Below are 12,226 nucleotides of genomic sequence, written 5' to 3'. Positions count from 1 at the left end.
AACCTTTCTTGTTTCTAACCAGGCAGTGACTGATTCAGTGCTTTCCCTGCCTTTTATACCCCATATAGACCTTGCACCTCCAAACAAGTGAAAGAATAGAAAAGGTCAAGGAGGGAGACGTACATGTAGACTCTGGGAAGGGTTTCAAATGAACAAGGCTAAGGGTGACGTGAATTCAATGTGAGTAACCAGACCCCATTTGATCAAAATAACTGATATTCACTTTATATATATATGCACTGTGTATTTAATGATTTTCTTTGCTAGTTTTCTTATTATATTTATGGTAAGTGAGACCAACAGGGGGTCGGGGTTTCCTGCGTTCTTTTAGGGTAAACAGAAGGCGTAAGAGAAGAGTGGCAAGTGCAGGTGGCACCAGAGGGCACAGTCACAGACACTCTGTTGGGTGGTGACTTTTGAGAGCACTGCGATTCTCTGGTGAGGATGGGGGTGGGGAGAAGAAGAAGAAGCACTCTAGGGCCGGTCACCTCCTTTTCACTGAGAGAGTCTAACTGGGACTACAAGAGTCTCAGGACTACAAGGGCAGCACAAAGCTTGCTAGTTGACATTGTTTGAGAAATTGCTGGCAGGCTCTGGAGAGTCTTTGTGACTTCCCGTGGTGCTTTCGGTGTCCTAGGGCACAAATAAAAGGGGGAGCTATCATTAAAATCTTAAAAATACCTTATATTATTGTTATTTGTGTGTGCCACTTGTGTGAGAGTGCGTGAAGAGGTCAGAATAGAATTTCAGATCTCCTGGAACTTGAATTATAGGTATTGGGGGCCGTCTGACATGTGTACTGGGAAACCAACCCGTCCCTCTGATTTTATTATTTTATTTTGAGACAGGGTCTCTTTGAGAGGTTCTGGCTGTCCTGGAACTCATTCTGTAGACTAGGGTAGCCTCAAACTCAGAGATCCGCCTGCCTCTGCCTCCTATTGCAGAGAATAATGCAGGGACTAAAGGAGTGTGCCAACACTGACTGGCTACCTTGGTCCTCTGAAAGAGCAGTAAGTGTTCTTAATTGTTGAGCTGTTTCTCCAGCTCCTTTAGAAACATTTTAAAATTTAATTTTGATGCAAACTGTAAAAAGTATGAGATGCGACTAGCAGTGATAGCTCATGCCTGCAGTCTCAGGACACAGAAGGCAGAAGATTGTTTTTAAGTTTGCGGCCCACCTAGGCTATAAAGTAAATCCAAGTCAGCTCAGGCTATAATGAAAATCCATCTCAAGCCGGGCGGTGCTGGCGCACGCCTTTAATCCCAGCACTTGGGAGGCAGAGGCAGGCGGATTTCTGAGTTGGAGGCCAGCCTGGTCTACAGAGTGAGTTCCAGGACAGCCCGGGCTACACAGAGAAACCCTGTCTCGAAAAAAAAAAAACAAAAAACAAACAAACAACAACAAAAAAAAAGAAAGAAAGAAAAGAAAATCCATCTCAAAAAGGCAAACAAGCCAAGAATGGTGGTGCACACCTTTAAGCCCAGTGCTCAGGAGGCAGAGACAGGTGGATCTTTGTGAGTTCCGGGCCAGCCTGGTCTACAGAGTGAGCTTCAGGAGAGGCAAGGCTACACAGAAGATGCTGTCTCAAAAAAACCAAAAAACCCAAAAAAACAAAAAGAAAAGAATCAAAACGCCAGACAAGGGAAGAAGCTCATCGGGTCACAGCTGCCCTGGCTCCTTTTACTTTGGTAAACGCTGCTGTTGAAGAGGCTAGGAATTTGAGTAACCCTTTTTAGTTCCAGAAAAGTCTACCCTGATGCTTTTGCTCTTTCAGCTTTCCTACAAGCTGACACTGAGTAGAACGGGGCTAGTTGATGCACTCCACTCCTTGTGACCTCATGGGACTGAGTGTGTTTAAGCAAGGCCGTCCTTGAAACTTACTGGTTTTTTTCTCACTGCCCTTGACATGATCACAGGGACACTGCTTCCTTGGTGGCCCCAGCGCTGCTGTGGTTTTTCTCTTTGGGACTTGCAGGAACCAATCTGTAACAACAGGCTGCTGCTTAGACAGGGGGATTGGTTTGTTTGGGGATAGGGACTCTCGGGTAGGGCTTCTGAGCCTCTGGTGTCTCTTTCATACAGACTGAGGAAAAGATCAACATAGAATATCAAGCTGAGAGAACCCCAGGATTTCTGGATTGGTTTTGTGACCCTTGAGGGCAGGGGTTTGCTGACATGTTTAGAAGGGGGCATTGGGATGTCCCTGTGGAGACCAAAGGATGAAAAAATAAGGCCCAGGTGTCTTTAGTGCTGCATTTCTTCTGCTTCCGTCTTTTCTAAAAGGAACATTAGTCTACTGGGATCCAAGATGTTCTTGGAGGGCCAGCAAAAAGTAAAAACCCTTTGAGAAGGTAGCGCTGGGAACTTGGGGTGGGGGTGCAGCTCGTGCTTGGGTTAGTGCTTGTGTAGATCTTGGTAGGCATCTAGCTCCTGTCTGACTCACAGAGAAAGCAGGCATTAGTGCAGCTTCCGGTGGGATGCTGAGGTTAGCTCAAATAACATCTGTCCTGGTCTCAGAGGGGGCTCAAGGGAGATGGAGCTTAAGGAGCAGGACGGCACCAACCCTGAGGGCAAGGCTGAATTACCGACCTTTGCATTCACATTCTTGGCCATCTTCCAAGAGCCACCTCCTAGGAGCCCGGTGTTGGTCCCCATGGCTTCTGGCGACCCCTGTTGGAGGGAAACAGATCTACAGTTACTTCTAGAGAAGGGAAAGCTCTCTGCCCCTATCCTCCAACATGGGTACCTAGATCAGCACAGTCTGTGTCGATGTGTGTCTGTCTGTCTGTTCCCCCCTTCCACGGCTGGGCTCTATGGTACTCCAAAAGAGGAATATTGTAAGTGGATAAAGAACTGAGAGTTAAAGTCTAGCCTAAAAGCTGGAGAGATGGCCCAGTGGTTAAACACACTTGCTGCTCTTGCAGAGAGAACCCAGACTGGATTTGAAGCAGCACCTGCAAGGTGGCTTGCAGTCATCTGTAAGTCTAGATCCAGGGTATCCAGTGCTCTCTGCTTACCTCCAGAGGCACTCAAAGGCAAAGCAAAAATAAATACATCTTAAAGAAAAAAAATCAGGCCTACGGACAAGCTTAACTGAGAAAGGGAAGAAAATGGCTTCTGGATCTAAGAGGGGACATGATGTTGTTACCGAGACTGCAGTCCCTCACACTGGACCACTGATGACTCCGGTGAGAGCCCGGAGCAGACGACTGTGAGCCAGACTTCCCACGTGACCTCTGAGTTGCTGTGTTGGGGCCCACAGTTCCAGCTGACTGGGAAGTGGATGGTATTTGTGTTTGCTGCTCTGGGACACACTGCACTCCAAGCATATAGAGCGGATTCTACTACCTCCATCTGTTTAAGACAAGGTCTTGCTATGCAGCTCAGACTTCTCTTGTACTCCTGGCCTTCAGCGAGCCACCTGAATCTGCTTCCTGGGTAGCCGGGACTATTGATGCTTACCACCAAGTTCACCTGTAACTATTTTTGTACCAACAATGGTTAAAGGGTGATGATATGGCTTAGCAGGAAAAGACACCTGCTGCCCTGCTTGACAACCTGGGTGGGTGGAAACAGAATGTTGACCCCTGATGGCTGTCCACTGACATTCACACATTCCGTGTGTGACATGTGAACCCACCCACCAACCCACACCCACCCACCCACCCACACACACACACAAATTAATTAATTAGATATAATACAAAATTTGTCGTAGGGTTTCTATTGCTGTTGTAAAACCCTATGACCAAAAGCACCTGTGGGAGGAAAGGGCTTATTTCAGCTTACAGCTCTCGGGGCACACTCCGTCACTTCCTGAGAGAAGCCAGGATGGCATTGTATCATATCCCCGGTGCTGGTTTCCGGTGTTCTCATGTGCTGTTCTGAATGCTGCTAAATTAATCTAGACGGGCACAGCTCTTGCCTTCAAAACCTCTTTCTAGCATTTTCTCCTTGTGCGGCCTTTATTCCTTATTTTAGTGAAAATCCATAAATATTAAAGCCAGACACATCTTGTAGATGATTTAGTTGAACCCTTAAATATAGAAGTTTTTTAAAAATTCTAAATATTTACATTTAGATATGTAGAAATTGTAATTTCAATTCGAAAGTACGATAAACGTCATTCATCATCACCATCACCATCATCACCACCACCACCACCACCATCATCATCAACATCAGTTTTGCTTTGAGGCATAGTCTCCTGTAGTTCAGGATAGTCTTGAACTCAGTTACAGAAGCGTTCACGACAGTTTCCTGGTTTTTACATTTTCATTTTGCAAGTATGGGAGTTTTGCTTGCATGTACGTCTGTGCACCACTGGTGTGTCCGGTGACTGAAGTGACCAGAGAAGGCATTGGATCTCCTGGAACTAGAGTCATTGATATTTGTAAGCCGCCTGGGACTTGGACCCAGGGCCTCTGGAAGAAGAGCCAGTGATTTTAACCATTGAGCCATTTCTCCAGCCCCTCTAGTTTTTAAAGATTTACTTTTTATGTGTATTGACTCCATGTGTGTCTGTGTACGATCTGCATGCAGTGTCCACAAAGGCCACGGACTCAGATCCTCTGGGACTGGAGTTACAGAGTTGTGAGCTGCCATGTAGGTGTTGGGAATTGAACCCTGGGTTCTCTGGAAGAACGCCAATGCTCTTAACGCCGAGCTATCTCTCCCGTGGTTTTCATTTCTTTTTAATTTACAATTTTATTACTTATTTGTTCATTGTGTGCGTGTGTGTGTGTGTGTGTGTGAGAGAGAGAGAGTGTGTAAGAGTGCATATGTAGAGTTTCAGGAGTTTGTTCTCCTTCCATGATGTGGCCCTGGGAATCAAAATCAGGTGCCAGTCTTGGCAAAACAAAAGGTTTTACCTGGCGAATCATCTTGCCATCAACCCCTCCTTTTTTCTCCCCTAAAAGACAAGGTTTCTCTGTGTAGCTCTGGCTGTTCTAGAACTCGCTCTGTAGACCAGGCTGGTCTTGAACTCACAGACATCTGTGTGCCTTTGCCTCTTGAGTGCTGGAATTGAAGTTGCAGGGTACCACTACCTGGGCAACTCTTTCTTTCTTTCTTTCTCTCTTTCTTTCTTTCTTTCTTTCTTTCTCTCTCTCTCTCTCTCTCTCTCTCTCTCTCTCTCTTTCTTTCTTTCTTTCTTTCTTTTTTTTTTTTTGGTTTTTCGAGACAAGGTTTCTCTGTGTAGCCCAGGCTGTCCTGGAACTCAAAAATCTGCCTGCCTCTGCCTCCCAAGTGCTGGGATTAAAGGTGTGTGCCACCACTGCCCGGCTTTTTTTTTTTTTAACTCTTTTTTTTAATTAAAAAAAAATCCCAGTTTTAATCATGGCATAGTGGTAAAATGCAAATGAGGGTAATGATATTACTCAGTGCTTAGAGGTGCCTACTGGACAGGCCAGACTACCTGGGTTCAACTCCAAGACCCACATGATAGAAAGCAAGAACCAACTCCTAAAAGTTGAGCTCTGACCTACACACTCCATGCACCATGGACTTCAAGTAAGTAAGTAAGTAAGTAAGTAAATAAATAAACAAACAAATAACTTAAAAAGTTATTTGAAGCTGGGCGGTGGTGGCACACACCTTTGATCCCAGCATTTGGGAGGCAGAGGCAGGCGGATTTCTGAGTTCGAGGCCAGCCTGGTCTACAGAGTGAGTTCCAGGACAGCCAGGGCTACACAGAGAAACCCTGTCTCGAAAAACCAAAAAAAAAAAAAAAGTTATTTGAAAAAATATGTGAAAGATATATTGAAACTTTTTATAATGTTTTGAAAACGTGAAAATTAAAAGTAACAGAATACATTAGGTTAAAAATATCAATGTATGGGCTAGAGAGATAGCTCAAAGGTTAAGAGCACTGGCTGCTCTTCCAGAAGTCCTGAGTTTAAGCCCCAGCAACCACATGATGGCTCACAACCATCTGTAATGGAATCTGATGCCCTCTGCAGGCATACATGCAGGCAGAACACTGTGTACATAATAAATCTTAAAATTCTCTGGGGCTGAAGTTACAGGCAGTTGTGAGCTGCCAAATGTATCTGCTGTGAACTGAACCCAGATCCTCTGCAAGACCAGCCAGTGCTCTTACCTTCGGAGCCATCTCTCCAACCCCTATTACATTAGATTTTTGTGAGGACAAGGTGAGATAACTGTATATTCATTATAAGACTTAAAACAGTGCCTGCAGCACAGGATTTTACTAACACATGTCTGCTATTATCATAAAAAACATATTAGAAATAGTGAATAATCTATTATAAGTAATTTATTCATAATATTATTATACATTCTTATGGTATTTCTTTTTTCCTTCTCCTCTTTGAAAAGTATATTGAGTATAGACGTAAGGTGTTAGGAGGTAAAGTAAAGTCAGATTAAAAAGAATAAATGTATGGATGTTTTGCCTGCGTGTATATCAGTGCACCAAATGCATACAGTACCCACGGAGGCCATAAGAGGGTGTCAGATCCTTTAGTGGACTTAACAGACATGGGTGATGAAGTCTTTTAGAAAAGCAGCCAGGCCTTTCAACCACTGAGCCAGGGCACTCTAGTTTGTGAGATACACTTTATTTTGAGAATTGATTTGAGGTTTATGTATAGGTCATTTCCTCTGGCTACTAAATGGTTCAGACAGACGTGAACACTGTGAAAACTCTTGGCCGGAAAAGCTCAGGATCACCACCCAGCCCATGGTGTGTGTGACAGCGCCATCTGGAGGCTTTAAGAAGTGAAGCGACTTAGCAAGTTTGCAAAGCAAGTGGCAGAGGCAGCAAGGTCTTCTTCACTTCAAGGCATAGTGTAAGAATTTGGGGAGTCTGGATATGGAGTGGAGCCAGGTTTGTAAATGTTGTTGTAGAGCTGTGTTTATTAACTTGGTCTGGTCCCTTGCAGGGAACAGTGACCAGCGGGTGGCTGATATTTTTTAGCTTTCTTAACTCCATGGAGGTTTACTATTGGTGATGAGTGGGTAGAGGCCCACACAGCAAAGAATTGTTCAGCACCAAACTTAATAGTAAGTTTGGTCCTGTAATCCCAGCTCTTTAGGAAGCCAAGGCAAGAAGATCCCAAGTTCAAGGCACTCTGGGAAATAATAAAAGTTATGTATCAACCAAAATACTGACAGGTGGGTTGTGATGGTGGTCGTGCACACCTTCAATCCCAGCACTTGGATATGAAGCATTCAGAGTGGATGTCTCTGAATTCAATGTCAACCTGGTCTACAGAGCAAGTTCCAGGACAGCCAGGGCTACACAGAAAGACCCCGTGTGCCTGCAACTGTAGCTGGCAACATACACACAGCCCAGCCAAGATCCACTCTCCCTGCCTTCCCAACCTCTCCTAGAAAAGTCACAGATTTTCTCAGAAAAACAAACAAACAAACAGAGGCATGGCTGTAATTCAGTGACACACTGCTTGGTTAGCATGCATGGGGTTCTATGTTTAATCACATGCACACACTAGCAACAACAAGAAAGAACACTATCGCCAGGCAGTAGTGGCGCATGCCTTTATTCCCAGCACTTGGGAGGCAGAGGCAGGCGGATTTCTGAGTTCGAGGCCAGCCTGGTCTACAGAGTGAGTTCCAGGACAGGACAGCCAGGGCTACACAGAGAAACCCTGTCTCAAAAAAACAAAACAAAAAAAAAAAAAAAGAAAAAGAAAAAAAGAAAAAAAAAAGAAAAAAACACTATCGCACCTTGGCATGCAAGTCACAGAAATGAATCATTTTGAACTTAGAAACCTGAGCACTTAGCTAATATTTACTGAGTGCTATGTGGGATAGCGTGAGGGTTATGAAACAATGCATCGGTTTGTGCCACCGAGGTGATCAAGGTTCCAGTCTGCTGGGCAGGAGAGCTGGAAGAGGTGCGCTCTTACAGTGTGAGACAGAACATGATATACAAAAAGAGTCCTGACTGGGCTGAGGACAGGCAGCTTGGAGAGAGCCGCCTGGGTGTAGGAGCAAGTGGAGGAGGAGTGGGAAGGTGCTGGCTTTTGAGGGTGATGTGTGAGCAAAGTTGAGCTGCTTTGAAAACACAGGAATCAGCCGTCTCGTTTGGTTGGAGCATAAGTGTATCTTTGTGAGTGGAAGAAAGTGGACTGAAAAGGTGTGTGGTAAGTGGAGCTTTGAGCCCATGAGGAGGACTTTAGCTTGGTGTCCGCATAGTGATAGAGATGCCTTCTCTTCCAGAGTGGCTGCTTTTTGGGCCCCAGGACTGAAGAGCTCAGAGAACTTTCTCTACAAAGGAGAGATGCTGGACATGACAGGAGGCAGGTGATTCTGAATCTAGGATCATGGACACTGAGTGTGTCGCAAATGACTTCACCCACAGATAGCCCAGGGGTGGGGGGATGGATGGTGTCCTCAGGGAGAGAGGTACATGGGTGCAGGTGACCTTGCTTCTGTGTGGTTGTTCTGTGCAGAGCTGGGACACACTGGCTGTGGTGAAAACTGGATCAGATTCAGAACCTCTACCAAGACTGCTTCTCAAAGGACAAACCATTCACCCGAGCCCGGATGACTAAAGTCTCTGCGCGACACGGCTGCTGATAGGACTGGCCTAGTTCGTATCATCAGTGGCTTGCTTGGCATACGCTAAGAATATAGGACTCTTCATTTCTTTACTTTCCACCATAAGCACCCCGGCCCCGGTTGAGCCCTGAGAAAATCTGTGACTTTTCTAGGAGAGGTTGGGAAGTAAGGGGAGTGGATCTCGGCTGGGCTGTGTGTGCACTTGTGTGTATGTTGCCAGCTACAGTGGCAGACATGTTGGTAATGTGTCTTAAAAAGTTTACAGAGCCCTTTGAGATAAATAGGGTCCTTCCTTTTTGCTAATGAGGATTCTGGTACTGAGAAGGACTAACCTAGTTACCCCAACTTGTTGTTGCTAAAAGAACATTTTAATGCATTTGTTGTTGGGTTTGCCATGTTTTCTACCCCATTTCCTCTCTGCAATATCAAATTAATCTTTGGTGTGTGCATGGTGCAGGTGAGGTAGAAATTAATCTTGAGCCGGCATAGTGGCACATGTCTATAACTTGGAGACTCAGGGTACGGAGGCAGGAAGAGTCCAAATTTCCGGTCAGCCTGAGCTACATATCAAGAGCCTCTCTCAAGGGGAGAGAAAAATAGAAGGGAGGAAGGACAGACGAGGTAAAGAGGAAGGGAGGGAGAGAAAGAGAAGAGAGAGTGTTATTTCATCATATTTACCTGGATTGGGGCTGCTGGAGACCATCAACACGAGCATCAGTGGCAGCAACAGAAGGAAGGGAGAGGCTAGAAGCTTCATCATCGCTGTCTGTTGTTTCTTAAGACTGTATGGATTGTCACCAGTTAGAGGCTTCTGATTTCTTGTAACTGCTCAGGTGGAGTAGTGTCTACAGGTTAATCCCACGCCAGAGCACCCATGAGAAGTCAAGAGCCAGAAGGCGGTGCTGGTACCAGATTAGACCAGGTCTTTACAGGAATGTGGGAGGTGAAACTGGTCAAACAAAAGGAACCACACTCCAGAGAAAGGAACAAGTGACTGAGCTCGGTTGCCGTGCTCGACTCCGCCCCCACTGTGGGGGGTTTCATGCTCTAAGCTTTTGTCTCTCTTGAGTTTCCTTGTAGCTTTTGGCTGTTTATAGCAAAACTCAGGCACTGCAGGCTGGCAAAGAGAGGCTGCCTGCTGCCGCATTTCCTCTGTCCATCCACTTGTGATCATCAGCAAGGGCCAGCCATGGAAGTGCTACTGCCTGGGCAGTTGGCCTGTCCTCACACTGCTGACAGAGTTCTCCAATCCCCTAGCCACTCACAGGAGAGGCAGAGTTCATTTAAGAAGATGTTCATGTTGGGTGTGCTGGTGTGTGCCTCTCATTCCAGCACTGGGGACTGAGGAGGGCTTTGAGTTTGATGACAGAATCTTTTCTTTTCTGCGAAAGAAAGAAAAACAAAAATGAAGGGCTGATGAGTGAGCTGATGATGATCTGACTTCAACCCCCCCCCACACCCCCCAGTACTCACAAGGAAGTAGAGAAACCAGTCCATTGTCCTCTGACTTCCATACTACTTGGGTGCATGCATACACCCCTCATCCTTAAATGCATGTAGCAAAGAACAAAGGGCCGAGGATGTAGCTGATTGGTAAGATGCTTGACTAGCATGCCCAAGGCTCTGGGTTCGATTCCCAGCACTATTAAAAAAAAAAAAACAAATGGAAACAAACCAGTAACAACACACACACAAAATCAGAGGCAGTTATCTTTGCCTCCAAACTCTTTACTGGAGCAGTGAGGAAAACAAAGGCTCCTCTTTTTTTTTTTTTTTTTTTTTTGGTTTTTCGAGACAGGGTTTCTCTGAGTAGCCCTGGCTGTCCTGGAACTCACTCTGTAGACCAGGCTAGCCTCGAACTCTCGAACTCAGAAATCCGCCTGCCTCTGCCTCCCAAGTGCTGGGATTAAAGGCGTGCGCCACCACCGCCCGGCACAAAGGCTCCTCTTATTCATCAGGAAGTTGGCTATGGTGTGTGTGTGTGTGTGTGTGTGTGTGTGTAAGATCACCAGAGCTTCAGGTCCAGAAAGACTTGAATATAGAAACTATAGGCAAAAAGGCATTCTTGAACTGTGTTGGTCCAGGTTGGTGGGGTTCTCGGCTCCAGTCTTTGGAAATGGCCCAAGGCAGAAGGAGAAAGCTGATAAGGCTGACAGTCAACATTAAAGGTGATTGTGCCAGCCAGCTCACAAGGGAGGGGAGCTTTAGTTCTGAAACTTCTAGTCTTAGAGGTGTTATTTTATGACCCTTCTTCCCTGTCACTTTGGGGCCTGTGTTGAGATACATCATGAAATGAGTTTTTAATGCAAACTTCGCGCATCCAGGAAACAAAGAAGACAGCAAGAAATATGATCCTAGTATTTCCTTTAAGGGTGCACACCCCACCATGACATAACTGTTTGCTACCAAGCTCTGTCTCCTAAAGGTTCTTCTGACTTCCCACTAGGCTACCTACCAAGCCTTTCATTCACGGGCCTTTGGGAAGCACCGAAGATCCAAATGATAACAATCTTGGAAACATCAGTACTGAATTTGGTGTCTATCCAAGAGACTTTAAGAATGTGTCAAAGAAATAGGAATTGATCAAGTTAAATGTTGGGTGACATTTGTTGGGGCTGAAGGGACAGTGAACAAGGACGTCTTTCCTAGAAGCCTCCAGGAATGAGGGGTGGGGTATACGAACTGTTCCTTCAAAAGAAGTGAATTGATAAAAATTTTTTTCATTATTTTTTATTTATTTACTTTATATCTTGATCACAGCCCCCCTTCTCCAGATTTTCCTCACACAGTCCATTCCCCCAACCCCCTTTTCCCTTCTCCTCTGAGGAGGGGGAGACTCTCCCTGGGTATCACCCCCTCCCAGCACGTCAAGTCACTGCAGGACTAGGCTCGTCTTTTCCCACGGGGGCCCGGACAAGATAGTTCAGTTGAAGGAGTGGGATCCACAGGTGGGCGACAGAGTCAGGGTCAGCTTCCGCTCCGGTTACCTGGGTGATCCTGTATAAAGACCAAGCTGCATATCTACTACATATGTGCTGGGGGCCTACGTCCAGCTCATGCCTGTTGTTTGTTTGGTGCTTCAGTCTCTGGGAACCCCCAAGGGTCCAGGTCCCTCAATCCTTCCCCCAAATCTTCCACAAAACTCCCCAAGCTTTGTCTACTGTTTGGCTGTAGGTCTCTGTGTCTGTTCCATCAGCTGCTGCATGGAGCTCTCAGAGGACGTTATGCTAGGCTCCTGTCTGCAAGCAGAGCAGGATATCATTAATAGTGTCAGCTGGGGCTCTTAGCTCCTAACCTGGTTCTCTAGAGCCCTATTGTTTTAAACTATTTAATATGTATGTATGTATGTATGTATGTATGTATGTATGTATGATGTATGTGTGTATGTATATGTTTGTGTGTGTGTGTCTGTGTGTGTATGCCTTATTTGTGAAGAAGCTGGAAGCAAAGAGAACTTCAGATCTCTGGGAACCAGAGTTACAAGTAGTTGTGAACCACCCTGCGCTCTCCTGTCACTCCCCATGGTCAAGCATGGAGACCACAGCAGGCACTGAATTCTATGACAGTCCGTCCAGCGCGGCAGTGCTCAGGACTGCCTGCTTCCCTGCTGGACCATGTTCACAGTGAGCGCGGAATCCACATCCGCTGCGTGGAATCCACATCCGCTGCGTGGAATCC

At 45.9% G+C, this 12,226-nt stretch overlaps 1 protein-coding gene across 1 annotated transcript; it reads right to left on the bottom strand.

Moving 5' to 3' along the window:
- Positions 1-233: 233 nt before the first annotated feature.
- On the bottom strand, positions 234-9,410 carry Cxcl17 (C-X-C motif chemokine ligand 17). Its single transcript, XM_028781282.1, has 4 exons — positions 9,227-9,410; positions 2,591-2,671; positions 1,883-1,984; positions 234-633 (listed from the first exon to the last, which is right to left on the bottom strand). Exons 1-4 carry the CDS (start codon positions 9,306-9,308, stop codon positions 536-538), a joined length of 363 nt encoding a protein of 120 aa, XP_028637115.1. The 5' UTR covers positions 9,309-9,410; the 3' UTR covers positions 234-535.
- Between the last annotated feature and the right edge of the window lie 2,816 nt (positions 9,411-12,226).

Source organism: Grammomys surdaster, unplaced genomic scaffold, assembly GCF_004785775.1.
Source record: "Grammomys surdaster isolate TR1022 unplaced genomic scaffold, NIH_TR_1.0 396, whole genome shotgun sequence".
Classification (NCBI taxonomy): Eukaryota; Metazoa; Chordata; class Mammalia; order Rodentia; family Muridae; genus Grammomys; species Grammomys surdaster.
The sequence above is the reverse complement of the archived record's forward strand: the minus strand, read 5'-3'. Positions and strand labels throughout refer to the sequence as shown.